General features: G+C 40.2%; 1 protein-coding gene across 4 annotated transcripts in view; it reads left to right on the top strand.

Annotated features, from left to right (window-relative positions):
- Nucleotides 1-12427, top strand: part of EYA4 (EYA transcriptional coactivator and phosphatase 4) — a 588086-nt gene that overhangs the window by 488710 nt on the left and 86949 nt on the right. For all 4 annotated transcript variants that reach the window (XM_069726001.1, XM_069726000.1, XM_069725999.1 and 1 more), the window contains one exon: nucleotides 5680-5763. In XM_069726001.1, the coding sequence (XP_069582102.1) occupies nucleotides 5680-5763 (84 nt within the window). The remainder of the gene's footprint in view (nucleotides 1-5679; nucleotides 5764-12427) is intronic.

Raw genomic sequence — 12427 nt, 5'->3', positions numbered from 1 at the left:
GCTGACAAAGACCACAGTATAGCTGTGGGATGTACCAATAACAAATTGGAATATTAAAATTGGTAGACAAAAATTTTAATGTGTGTATAATGTTTTAAATATCTAAAAAAAAAACATATTAACCCAATGACAAAAGAAAATGTAACCCAGAATGCTACGTTGATTGATAGGTACATGCATGGAAAGGAACTTGCAGCAGCAGCCAACCAACAATTTTATTGTGAAGCGCACGCTTATTAAATTGTTCTATTAAAATAGGTATGCAAAAACTTAACCTTTTTTATAAAATTTTACATATACCGTATATATATATTTTTTCAAATCTTCACTCCCTAACGTTTATGTAGGATTGCAACTGCTGTTGATCCTTCAAGATTATTCCAAGATGTTCAACTGAAAGACCCTCATCCTCCTCTTGCTGTTCTTGAGCTAATTCCTCTTCCTCTTCACTTGGTGACTTTGTCAGCTCAAGCAAGTCATCATCAGTCAGGGGGTCAGAGGGGGCATCGATAAGTGTGTTGACTTTTTCTACAGTGCAACCGTCAAATCCTTCACCCAAGCAATTTTACCAACCTCACAGCTTTGTTGAGAGTCTCATTGCAAATCTCATCCAGCAACATGCACTTGGAGCTGTGGCTGTATCTAGCCACAGTTTTTTCCAGCATGTAGTGAGAGTTTCATTTTTCATTTTTTTGAGGGCAAACTGAATTATTCTAAGGCACAATGCTAAGGAAAATTTCTTCCGGTATTCTTTTAAGGTGAATTCTTCCATCATATCCATTACCTTGACCAAATGTTGCAGAGCATTTAGTGTGTAGGGGGCCTTAGATGCACGGTTCACACCTTGGTTCATAGTTTGTTTGAGGGAGATGGTGTTGGCAGTGAGGAATTTGATCTGCACACCATCGTATGACAGATCTAGGGGGTGCCTCCTGGCATTGTCCATGAGCAGCAACACCTTAAATTTAAAGCCTAGGTTGAGAAGGTAATTCTCCCCTCCAGGGAAGAAACACCAGTGGAACCAGCTGGATGCTGTAATAATAATAATAATAATAATAATAATAATACAAATCTTTGTTTTTATATAGCATTAACATATTCTGCAGCGCTTTACAGTTGTCACACATTATCATCACTATACCTTTGGTTATCCAAGCCTTGGAATTATGCATCCAGGCATTTTTATTCTTGGTCTTGAGAGCCCTGGAGTTTGCAGATTTATAAATCAGGCCTGGTTTATCAAGTGGCCAGCAGCATTCTTACACATAGTGCATAATGAGCATGACTCTGTACTTTTGTGCCTTAAATCCAGAAGTTTTGGCCTCTTCATTAATCAGGTATGTTCTTGATAGCAATATCTTTCAGAATAATCCAGGTTCAACCATGTTGAAGACCTGTTCAGGTCTGTATTCTTACTCCTGGATGATTTGTTTGAAATTCCCCAGATACCTCTCTGTGACTTGTACGTCAGCAGATTCAACCTCTCCATACAATCTCACACTCTTTAGGTTATAACTATTTGAAAATTTTTCAAACCTTTCCCTGTTGGCCTAAAAACTTCCAGGGAGTGATGTTGATGCTCCTGACTCCTGGTCATGTGTATGCTCTGCAACAGGCTTCTTATAAAGATTTAAAGCCTTCTTCTGAATCACATTGACCTGCAAGTTGATATCCTTTTCAATCCATAATGAAAGGGAGGATTCCATCTCAACATTGTACAGGTCTCATTTGGTTGAAACCTGCTTTGCTACGTGCAGGTAGCTTTTGAAGACCGTTTTTCTAATATCGACCTCTTTATGGTGCTTTCATTCAAGCCATACTGGTGTCCTACGCTTGTAGCAGTCTCGTGAGAATAAATAGATCAATTGTCAACAAATCTAAAACTTTTCATTTTTTTTGTAGTGTCATCACCTTTGGAGATTAGCGAATATTTCAATATTCAGTTCGGCTCATGATCGCCGAATATGCAATATTCACAGATGTAATCATCGATTGAATTGTCAAATATAGCCGAACATACACAGCACAAAATCAATTGTTTGCCAGGCTGTGTGACAGTGTGGGAAACACTGGCGTAGTGCTTCTGATCGGCGGGGAAATCATCCCCGTCCATCAGAGAGCCACAGTTCCCATGCTGTCAAAAGACAGCATGAGCACTCAGCTGTGATTGGAGGTATAACGTTTACCTCTGGTCAATTGTGTCAGCTGATAGGACTACAGGTCCCATCAGCTGACAAGTAGCAGGTGTAACAGTGTTAGGTATGACCGATCTTGTTTTAGAGAAAAAAAAATCATACAGCGTAGTTTGAGGTAAAGAGGTTGTGTGTTAGTATAGCCTGCATCACAGTGTTAGTGATGACCGATCTTGTTTTTGAGAAAAAAAGTCCTACAGCGTAGTGTTAGATGTAGCGTCCTTTTTTGGGTATAAAAAAAAACTGCTATTGCCAAGGAGCGTACGTCACAGTGTTGGTGAGGTCCGTTTTTCTTTTGTAAAAAAAAAAAAATGAATTGTTTGTGCCAAGTAAATTTTTAGCGAGTGCATTGGGAGAGCGTATGTTGCATTGTTGGCAACATCAGTTTTTGTAACAAATAGAATTATTTGCGTTGGGTAAATTTATAGGAAGTGCATTAGTGCAGTGAACGTCAGGTTTTTTATACAAACTTATTTTTTTACATCTGATTTTTCTTTTCGTTTTTTCTTCTGTTACTTCTACATTTTTTCTCTTTACTTTTTTCTTTCTCTGTTTTTTATAATAAATAGTACTTTATACATAAGCCCCACACATTACACGTGTAAAAGCACCACTTAGACACACTCATTCCCAGGGTTTGGAAAAATAAAATAAAAATGGCACATTCGTAAAGACATTATTTACAAGAGGAGGCATACGCCTTCCTTGTCTCTGACACAGATTCAGTCAGTGATGAAGATCCCACATTCCTCTATTCCTCCTCCTCCTCATTTTGTGAGGAAGGACCCCCAGCAAGATGCCCTAGGACCAAGGCAACTCCTGCAGCAATCGATCCCATGTGAAAATTATCATCCCATTGTTCCGGATTTCATCAGCAGCTCAGGAATCCAGTTTGACATCATTGAAATTGACTTCTTCAAATTCTTTTTCCGTGAGGAAATAGTAAATATTATTGTGGCCCAGATAAACTCGTATGCCCATCAATTTTTCACCCCAAATCCCACGACATCATACACCAGATGGATCCCTGTAAATGTAGCAGAGATGATGACATTTTGGGGAATTGTGCTACATATGGGCATAATCTGAAAAACAGAGCAATACTGGAGTACTGATATACTTTACAGTGCACCGATATTCCACATGGTCAGGACAAGGATTTGAAGTGATCCAAAAATATTTGCGTTATAGTGACTATATGCAGTGTCTTCCCCGAGACGATCCAAACTTTGATAGTCTATATAAAATTCGGCACGTGGTTAAACACTTCAGCAGAAAATTTACTGAGACATACAAACCCCAGATGGACATTGCTATAGATGAATCTCTGGTTCATTTCAACAATTTCAACAATACCTGCCCAGTAAGAAGGCAGGTATGAAATAAAACTGTACAAACTGTGCGAGAGTACCTCAGGGTACAGCCACAGATTTAGGGTCTATAAGGGTAAGGACACCCAGATTAACCCCCCTGAATGCCCCTCGGTCCTGGAGGGGAGTGGGAAAATTGTGTGGGAATTGCTGCACCCACTGCTGGGTAAGGGTTATCACCTCTACATTGATAACTTTTACACCAGCATCCCGCTCTTCAAGACCATCTCTGTCAGAGGTATAGTTGCATGTGGCACCGTGCAAAAAAATCAGCAAGGCCTCCCTAAGCCGCTAATTGGGCAAATGCTGAGAAAACTTCCAGTACTTCAGAAAATGATAGTGCCCGTATTGTCCCAGGTCAACATTTTCCAGGTTAGGTTCCCCAAATGGCAAGGACAAGGACGATCACAAAAACGTTGCAGAGTATGCTCCAAGACGGGAATTCAAAAGGACACAACTTACCATTATGAAACCAGCCTTGAGAAACCTGGCCATTGCATTAAGGATTGCTTCAAAGTATACCACATGTCCACAAATTAATAAAGTTAGTTTGTACCCTGTTGGCCCAGCACACTTTTATAATCTGATGTACCCCACAAATCTTACACATAACACCACAGTATAAATTCATACACCAGTAAAACCAAAAGCATTGTAATCATTACTGTAAAGCTATGACTCTAGATAAATTCATTCAGAGGTGTAGTTTCCAAAATGGGATCACAGGTGGGGGATTTCCACAGTTTAGGCACAGCAGGGGCTCTTCAAACTTGACATGACACACGCAGACCATTCCATTAAAGTCTGCAATCTGCACAACAACTTTTTCTGTCTATTTTCTCCTGTTAACCTTGTGAAAACAAATTTAAAAAATGGGGCTAAACAATCATTTTTGTGGAAAAAATGTGTGTTTTTTTCATTTTCATGACTCAACGTGAAAATTTTATGTGATGCACTTGGAGGTTCACGGTGCTCACCTCATATCTAAATAAATTCTTTGGGAGGTATAGTTTCCAAAATGAGGTTACTTATGGGGGGGGGGTTTCCACTGTTTAGGCACATCAGGGTCTCTGCAAATGCAACATGACACCTACAGATTATTCCATCAAAGTCCGCAATCCAAAACGTCACTCCTTCCCATCCAAACCCAGCGGTGCGTCCAAACAGTAGGTTCCCCCCACATATGGTGAATCTGTGTTCTCGGGAGAAATTGCACAACAACTTTAGCAGTCCATTTTTTCTTGATATCCTTGTGAGAATAAATGTTTTAAAGGGACTCTGTCACCTGAATTTGGAGGGAACAATCTTCAGCCATAGGGGCGGGGTTTTCGGGTGTTTGATTCACCCTTTCCTTACCTGCTGGCTGCATGCTGGCTGCAATATAGGATTGAAGTCCATTCTCTGTCCTCCATAGTATACGCCTGCGCAAGGCAAGATTGCCTTGTGCAGGCATGTACTACGGAGGACAGAGAATAAACTTCAATCCAATATTGCAGCCAGCATGCAGCCGGCGAGTAAGGAAAGGGTGAATCAAACACCCAAAAACCCCGCCCCTATGGCTGAAGATTGTTCGCTCCAAATTCAGGTGACAGAGTCCCTTTAAAATGACTCAGATTGTTTTTAAAAAAGTTTTAACACTCAAACAAATTCTTCTAAATTTTTTTCCTGCGCTCATCCGGTTCCCTGGGGTCTCTGCTACCCAGTCCCATCTTGACATACCAGAAATTGACAGTCAATTATTTGATGGGATTGGTCACTGTTGTAATAATTTCCACCTGCCTTTCAACATCATTGACATTTTAAGATCTGTCATATGACACAAGCTCTTGAAATCACCCTATGTCAAACATAAAAGATGTACTTTATGTATTTCAAAAATTTATATTGTATTTGTATATACAAAAATAAGTAATTTAACCCCTAACATGACATCAGTCAAGGGCTTGTTAAAATGTGAAAATATCTTAATCCTCTTAACTTGTCAGAAAAGGTTATCTCGTTTAAGATGGTGCGTTATTTGTCAAATCAGACACCTGTAGGTAATATGTTATGTATAACCATATGCATTATATATTCTCACATCTAATATACCTGTATTGTGGTATGTTTATTTCTAGCGAGTTTTCGTTTGGGATCTGGATGAAACAATAATCATTTTTCATTCGCTGCTAACTGGGACATTTGCACAAAAGTATGGAAAGGTAAGAATCTTCTATTCATACAATATTTTAAGACTTGTCACAAAATATTTTACACAATATGTTAATGAACTGATCAAAAATTGTTGTGGTCTTTCAAAGAATGTTTATGACAACGATAATAAAAAATATAAATACAGTTTGGCAGAGTGAGCTTCACTATTGTTGTTGTATTCATTTTGACAGTAATTACATTTTAAAGAGGTGTCGCCATGATTCCCTATTTCTATTTCCTCATGTGCAGACATTCCAGGACTTTAGGTATCCATGCTTACGTCAACTAGCTAACTAACTGGCACTATATCAGTGGTCATAACCATGGATGCCTAAGGTCCTGCAATGGCTTCTAAAAAGGATATGGACCTCGTCAGTGGGTCTTTTTTTAATCACATGCATTTTTAGTCATAAAAGCATTTTTAGTAAATGAGTTTCATAAGAAAAAATGAATACTTTCAAAATTATAAATAGCCACTCAAATAGTAAAAGCAACTTCCATTTTATTAAACTATTGAACATACAAAAATATGACGTTAACATTATTAACATAAGAATACATGTTGGGAGGATCATTCAGAAGAAAGAAGACTCATTGGGAAAGGTAAAGGTGAAACATAAAGAAAACTCCTTGAGGAAGCTTAAGGCGAAACATATATCAGAGTTCAGGGTTATTCACTGCCAATTTTACAAGTTTCCCCACCTATAAAGAATGTAGAGGTCTATTATTTTTATCATGGGTACACCTGTGAGAGACAGAACCTAAAAATGAAAAACCTAAAATCACATTTTATGATTTTTAAATAATTAATTTGCAATTTAGTTCATGAAATAAGTATTTTATCACCTATCAACCAGCAAGAATTCTGGCTCTCACGGACCTGTTAATTTTTCTTTAAGAAGTCCTCCTACTCTATTGATTTTTATTATTTATGATACATTTTTCATAACATTTTTCCGTGTAATCCTGACCACATTTTTTAATGTTTAAAGTTTTTAAAGACAATATTTCTGTATGTTCAGTAGTTTAATAAAATTGCGCTCATTTATTGTTTGAGTGGCTAATTATAATTATCATTATATAAGTTTTCATAGTTCAATATGTACTCCCTTTCTATGTATTTGACTTAGTTTTTTTTGTAGATGCCTTGCATAAACAAATGGAAACAATTTGTCTTTGGCAGCCTCTATTTATCACTGTACATGGTAGAGTGAGTTATCAGTGAATCAATTAGTGAGCTTGTTTTGATAAAGGTTTCTAACACTGACCTGTCTTCGCCTGAATGCAAAATTTATGATGGAATGAAAGTTAGGTGAACATTTATATGCTAGTCTAAGTAGCTGCGGGTTATTATTTATCTTGAACTGGTCATTAAAGGGGTTTTCCACTACTTTGACATTGATGACCCACCCAATCTTCAGCTCAAATAAAAAGGAGCTGATCAGTAGTAAATAGGAGTATCCACTAAAGTTTGAAGGAGTGAAGATGTTCAACTCCATACACTGTTTAATATCTGCATGCTGATTGGTAGAGTTATCGTGTGTTGCACCACCACCATGTTAATTACCTATCCTATTAATAGTAGTAGAAAGCCAATTTAATTACTAATTACAGTGTGCATTGTATAGACCAGAGGTGCATTTATTGTTGGCTTCAGAGCTGAAATCTCATATTTCTTGCTTGTTCGGTTTTACATTTTTTTTCATTTTTTTTTTTGGGGGGGGGATCTATTTAATATGTTCTAGGTTTGAAGGCTTCTTTATAGGACTTTTAAATATGCAGGAAAATATATGTACACGATGACATTGAATAAAAATGGCAAAAAATATTGCACAAATCACACCTTAAACAAAACACTTGTTTTGTTATAAATTATAATGTATTTTGAGATGTCAGAAAAAAAAGCTGTGTGAACAAGGTCCTGGTTTATCTAATAGCTCCAATTAAAGTGTGATTACAGGGTTTGATATTTAATCATAAGTTGTAATCTGCTTAACTCTATTTCAACATCCTTGTCATCCTGCTAGAAAATCCTTGCCAGTTTTTGACGAACCCTACAAATGATACTTTATCCGTTGTCATGTATGCTATGAAGGAATGCCTGGAAGTGCAGCTCTTGGCCGAGGGACTGTGGTATGTTTCTGGAATGAGGGCCCTCGGAACTCCAGAGACACTCTTCTAGAAGGCCAGCAGTGTTAGACACCTGCTGTTTTGCGTGGTAGTCTGTGTATAATTTAACTCTTTAATTTCATCTTGGACAGTCTGCATTGTGTCCAAGTAAAATAAATATAAACTTTTCAACATATTTATTGTGTAAGGTTATAGATCGTACGAAGCAAAAACTGTGCTTAATTGCGTTAGTGGAATAGCAATAATTTCTTGATTAAACTGTTAAAGCAAATTTAAGATAGATTATTAGATAACTAAATGGTGGCCGGATTCTAACGCACCGGGTATTCTAGAATATGCATGTCCACGTAGTATATTGCCCAGCCACGTAGTATGTTGCCCAGTGATGTAGTATATTGCCCAACCACGTAGTATATTGCCCAGCCACGTAGTATATTGCACAGCCCATGTAGTATATTGCCCAGCCACGTAGTATATTGCACAGCCCATGTAGTATATTGCCCAGCCACGTAGTATATTGCCCAACCACATAGTATATTGCCCATCCACGTAGTATTTTGCCCAGCAACGTAGCATATTGCCCAGTCACATACTATATTGCCCAGCTACGTAGTATATTGCCAGTGATGTAGTATATTGCCCAGCCACGTAGTATATTGCCCAGTCACGTAGTATATTGCCCAGCCACGTAGTATATTGCCCAGCCACATAGTATATTGCCCAGCTATGTAGTATATTGCACAGCCACATAGTATATTGCCCTGTCACGTAGTATATTGCACAGCCCATGTAGTATATTGCCCAGCCACGTAGTATATTGCCCAGCCAAGTAGTATATTGCCCAGCCACATAGTATATTGCCCAGTCACGTACTATATTGCCCAGTTACATAGTATATTGCCCAGTCACGTACTATATTGCCCAGTTACATAGTATATTGCCCAGTCACGTAGTATATTGCCCAGCCACGTAGTATATTGCCCAGCCACGTAGTATATTGCCCAGCCACATAGTATATTGCACAGAGACATAGTATACAGCACAGAGCCACGTAGTATACAGCAAAGACACGTAGTATACTGCCCAGTCACGTAGTATATTGGCCAGTCATGTAGTATATTGCCCAGCCACATAGTATATTGCCCAGCCACGTATGTAACAGGTTAATAAAGACTTAAAATGAAAAATAAACATATACTCACCTTCCGAGGGCCTCTTGTAGTCCTGGCGCCTGTGTGCGGTGCACGCGGCTGCTTCTGGTTCCAGGGTTGGTATGAGTGCAGGACCTGTGATGACGTCGTGGTCACATGACCGTGACGTTATAGCAGGTCCTTCTCGCATAGCATCATTGGCACCAGAAACTGTCGCTTGCACTGCCGAAAACAGGGCGCGACGTCGGAGGGTGAGAATAACATTTTTTTATTATTATTATTTGTAACATTAGATATTTTTACTATTGATGCTGCATATGCAGCATCAATAGTAAAAAGTTGGTCACACAGGGTTAATAGCTGCATTAATGGAGTGCGTTACACCGTGGTCCATTAAAGCTGGCATTAACCCAGTGTGAGGGCTGACTGGAGGGGAGTATGGAGCGGGCACTGACTGCGGGGAGGAAGGAGCGGCCATTTTGCCAGCGGACTGTGCCCGTCCCTGATTGGTCGTGGCAATGGTCGTGGGCGTTTTGCCACGACCAATCAGCGACTTGGATTTCCATGAGACAGAGGCCGCGACCAATGAATATCCGTGACAGACAGACAGAAAGACGGAAGTGACCTTTAGACAATTATATAGTAGATATTATATTGTTTAACATGATAAATATTATGCAAATGAAATATCATAGTTTCTAACAACAATTTTTCATTGGTACTAAGGAACTACAATTTGCTTTGCTGCATGAGGTACTATGGCATTATCTGGATATAATGCTTCTATAAAAAAATTAGCATTTTCTATTAAATTCCAAATGAATCAGGCTCTGTAAAAATTAAGCAAAGTATAAACCATTATGTAAAGAATGCCGCATTATAGAAATGTATGGAGTAGATTCATTATATAGCACTGACCATAAGACCTTGTAGTATTTGACATCTCAGTGTAACCCATAACTAATATTCAATTTCATGCTACTTTTTTTTCTTAACTAGAGATGAGCGGTGTTCGAGTCGAATTGTTCGCCAATTTCAAATTGGAGCTGTTTTGGGCGGTGTTCGAGTCGTTAGTCGAACTCAAACAATTTGCTTAAAATTCGACTATTCGAGTTTCTGTTGGATAACTGTTCGTTCACCAAAAGCCTATCTTGATTTGCACATTAAAACTGTGCTGTGCTGAAATAATGCCGATCTCCATTTTTTTTTCTTTCCCGCATTTACAGTGGGGCGGTGCAGTCTCTCAGCCTATCAGCAGTGCACACACACACACACAGCAATGTGCATGTGATGCACACAAGCAAGGGCATGTGTCATTGGCTGTGTATGTCACATGTCACTCCTTGCCCTATAAGAACCAGCCATTTTCCCCATCGCCACCATTTCCTCACTGCTGCAGCTTAGTGTTAGACGGCACCGCTGCTGCTGTGGGCGCTATACAGTCAAAGTGTCTTTTTTTGTGAGCGAATTTTATGAGAGATAGGCTTAGGGAGTCGGGAGTCGGGACTAGTTGTAATATCAGCAATTTTCAGGGTAGGTTTCAGCAGCTCCTAGCACTTTTTGCCAGGCAGGTCTGTGCCAGTGCTGTGCAAGTGTTTGTCACAGCATTTGGTGTAATCTAGCTCAGCCAATCCTTTTGGGCTAGTAGCATTGTCTGGTAGTCATCTGAGTAGCCCACCTGTGTAGCTAGCTACACCTCCTGTGTATCTAAAATTTTACTGCATCTAACCCAGGAAATCATTTTGGGCTTAGTAGCAATGTCTTCATGTTAGTGGTTTGGCCCGCCTGTGAAGCTAGCTACACCGCCTGTGCATCAATTTTTTTACTGCATCTAACCCAGTAAATCTTTTTGGGCTTAGTAGCAGTGTCTGCACATCAGCGGAGTAGCCCGCCTGTGAAGCTAGCTACACCGCCTGTGTATCTAAATGTTTACTGTATCTAACCCAGTAAATTGTTTTGGGCCTAGGAGCAGTGTCTGCACGTCAGCGGAGTAGCCCGCCTGTGAAGCTAGCTACACCGCCTGTGTATCTAAATTTTTACTGCATCTAACCCAGTAAATTGTTTTGGGCCTAGGAGCAGTGTCTGCACATCAGCGGAGTAGCTCACCTGTGAAGCTAACTACATCGCCTGTGTATCTAAATTTTTACTGCTTCTAACCCAGTAAATTGTTTTTGGCCTAGGAGCAGTGTCTGCACGTCAGCGGAGTAGCCCGCCTGTGAAGATAGCTACACCGCCTGTGTATCTAAATTTTTACTGCATCTAACCCAGGAAATCCTTTTGGGCCTAGTAGCATTTTGTGCTACTCAGCAGAGTACACCACCCATGAAGCAAGCTACACCGCCATCTTCCTTTCTCAATCTAACCCCTCGGCTCTGGGGTGTCCACTCTCCCTCCAGCTCTCTTCTTCTCACAGGTGGACTATCGCATGTATTCACACTGTGGCAAATCTTTTGGGCCCAGGCATAAGAAGCCATCGAGGTAATGGATAATATGTGCCCCTTAGAAACGTCCATGACGACCCATTCGAGGAAGCAACTAAACGCCTCAAATAGTGAGCAGGATATGGAGCACCCCATGGGCAAACAGCGATCTATGTAGTATGCTCCTTCACAGAAGCAGCCCAATGGGAGGACATTATTCGGAGGCACAGGTAGTAACCGGAACGCCTCCTCAATGTCTGTTTTGGCTATTTGAGTGCCCATTCCCAACTTCTTGACCCGCATGATTGCCTCGTCAAAGAAGTACAGTACATAGTACTGTGCTTGGTTCCACGTCGATGTTGTCATTTACTGACCTGCCCATTGGACATGACAAATGGGGGATTAGTCTGAATGTATTGGTTTCCTTTTTGGCACAGCTCCTGTTGTGATCTGGTGGTTAGGAGAAATAGTGGACCTGGTAGTTAGAGCACCAGAAAAGACCTGATAGCACATTAATACAGGACAAGCTCTGGGAAGGGGAACCTCTGCTGACCGCAATCCCTAATCCTATCACGCACACTAGAAATAGCCGTGGAGCGCTCCTATCATGACCTAGGCGCCTCGTCACAGCCTCAGAACTAGCTAGCCCTAGAGATAGGAAAAATAAGCCTATCTTGCCTCAGAGAAAATTCCCCAAAGGAAAAGGCAGCCCCCCACATATATTGACTGTGAGTAAGATGAAATCACAAACACAGAGATGAAATAGATTTAGCAAAGAGAGGCCCGACTTACTAAACAGACAGAAGATAGGAAAGGTCACTTTGCAGTCAGCAAAAAACCCTACAAAAGCCACACAGAGAGTGCAGGGAAAAATACCTTCCACACCGACTAACGGAGCGGAGGCGCCCCTCTGCGTCCCAGAGCTTCCAGCAAGCAAGGCAATATTCACATAAGCATGCTGGACAGAAAAA

This window comes from Ranitomeya imitator, chromosome 5 (genome assembly GCF_032444005.1).
Source record: "Ranitomeya imitator isolate aRanImi1 chromosome 5, aRanImi1.pri, whole genome shotgun sequence".
NCBI lineage: Eukaryota > Metazoa > Chordata > Amphibia > Anura > Dendrobatidae > Ranitomeya > Ranitomeya imitator.
This window is presented reverse-complemented; position numbering and strand designations above follow the sequence as displayed.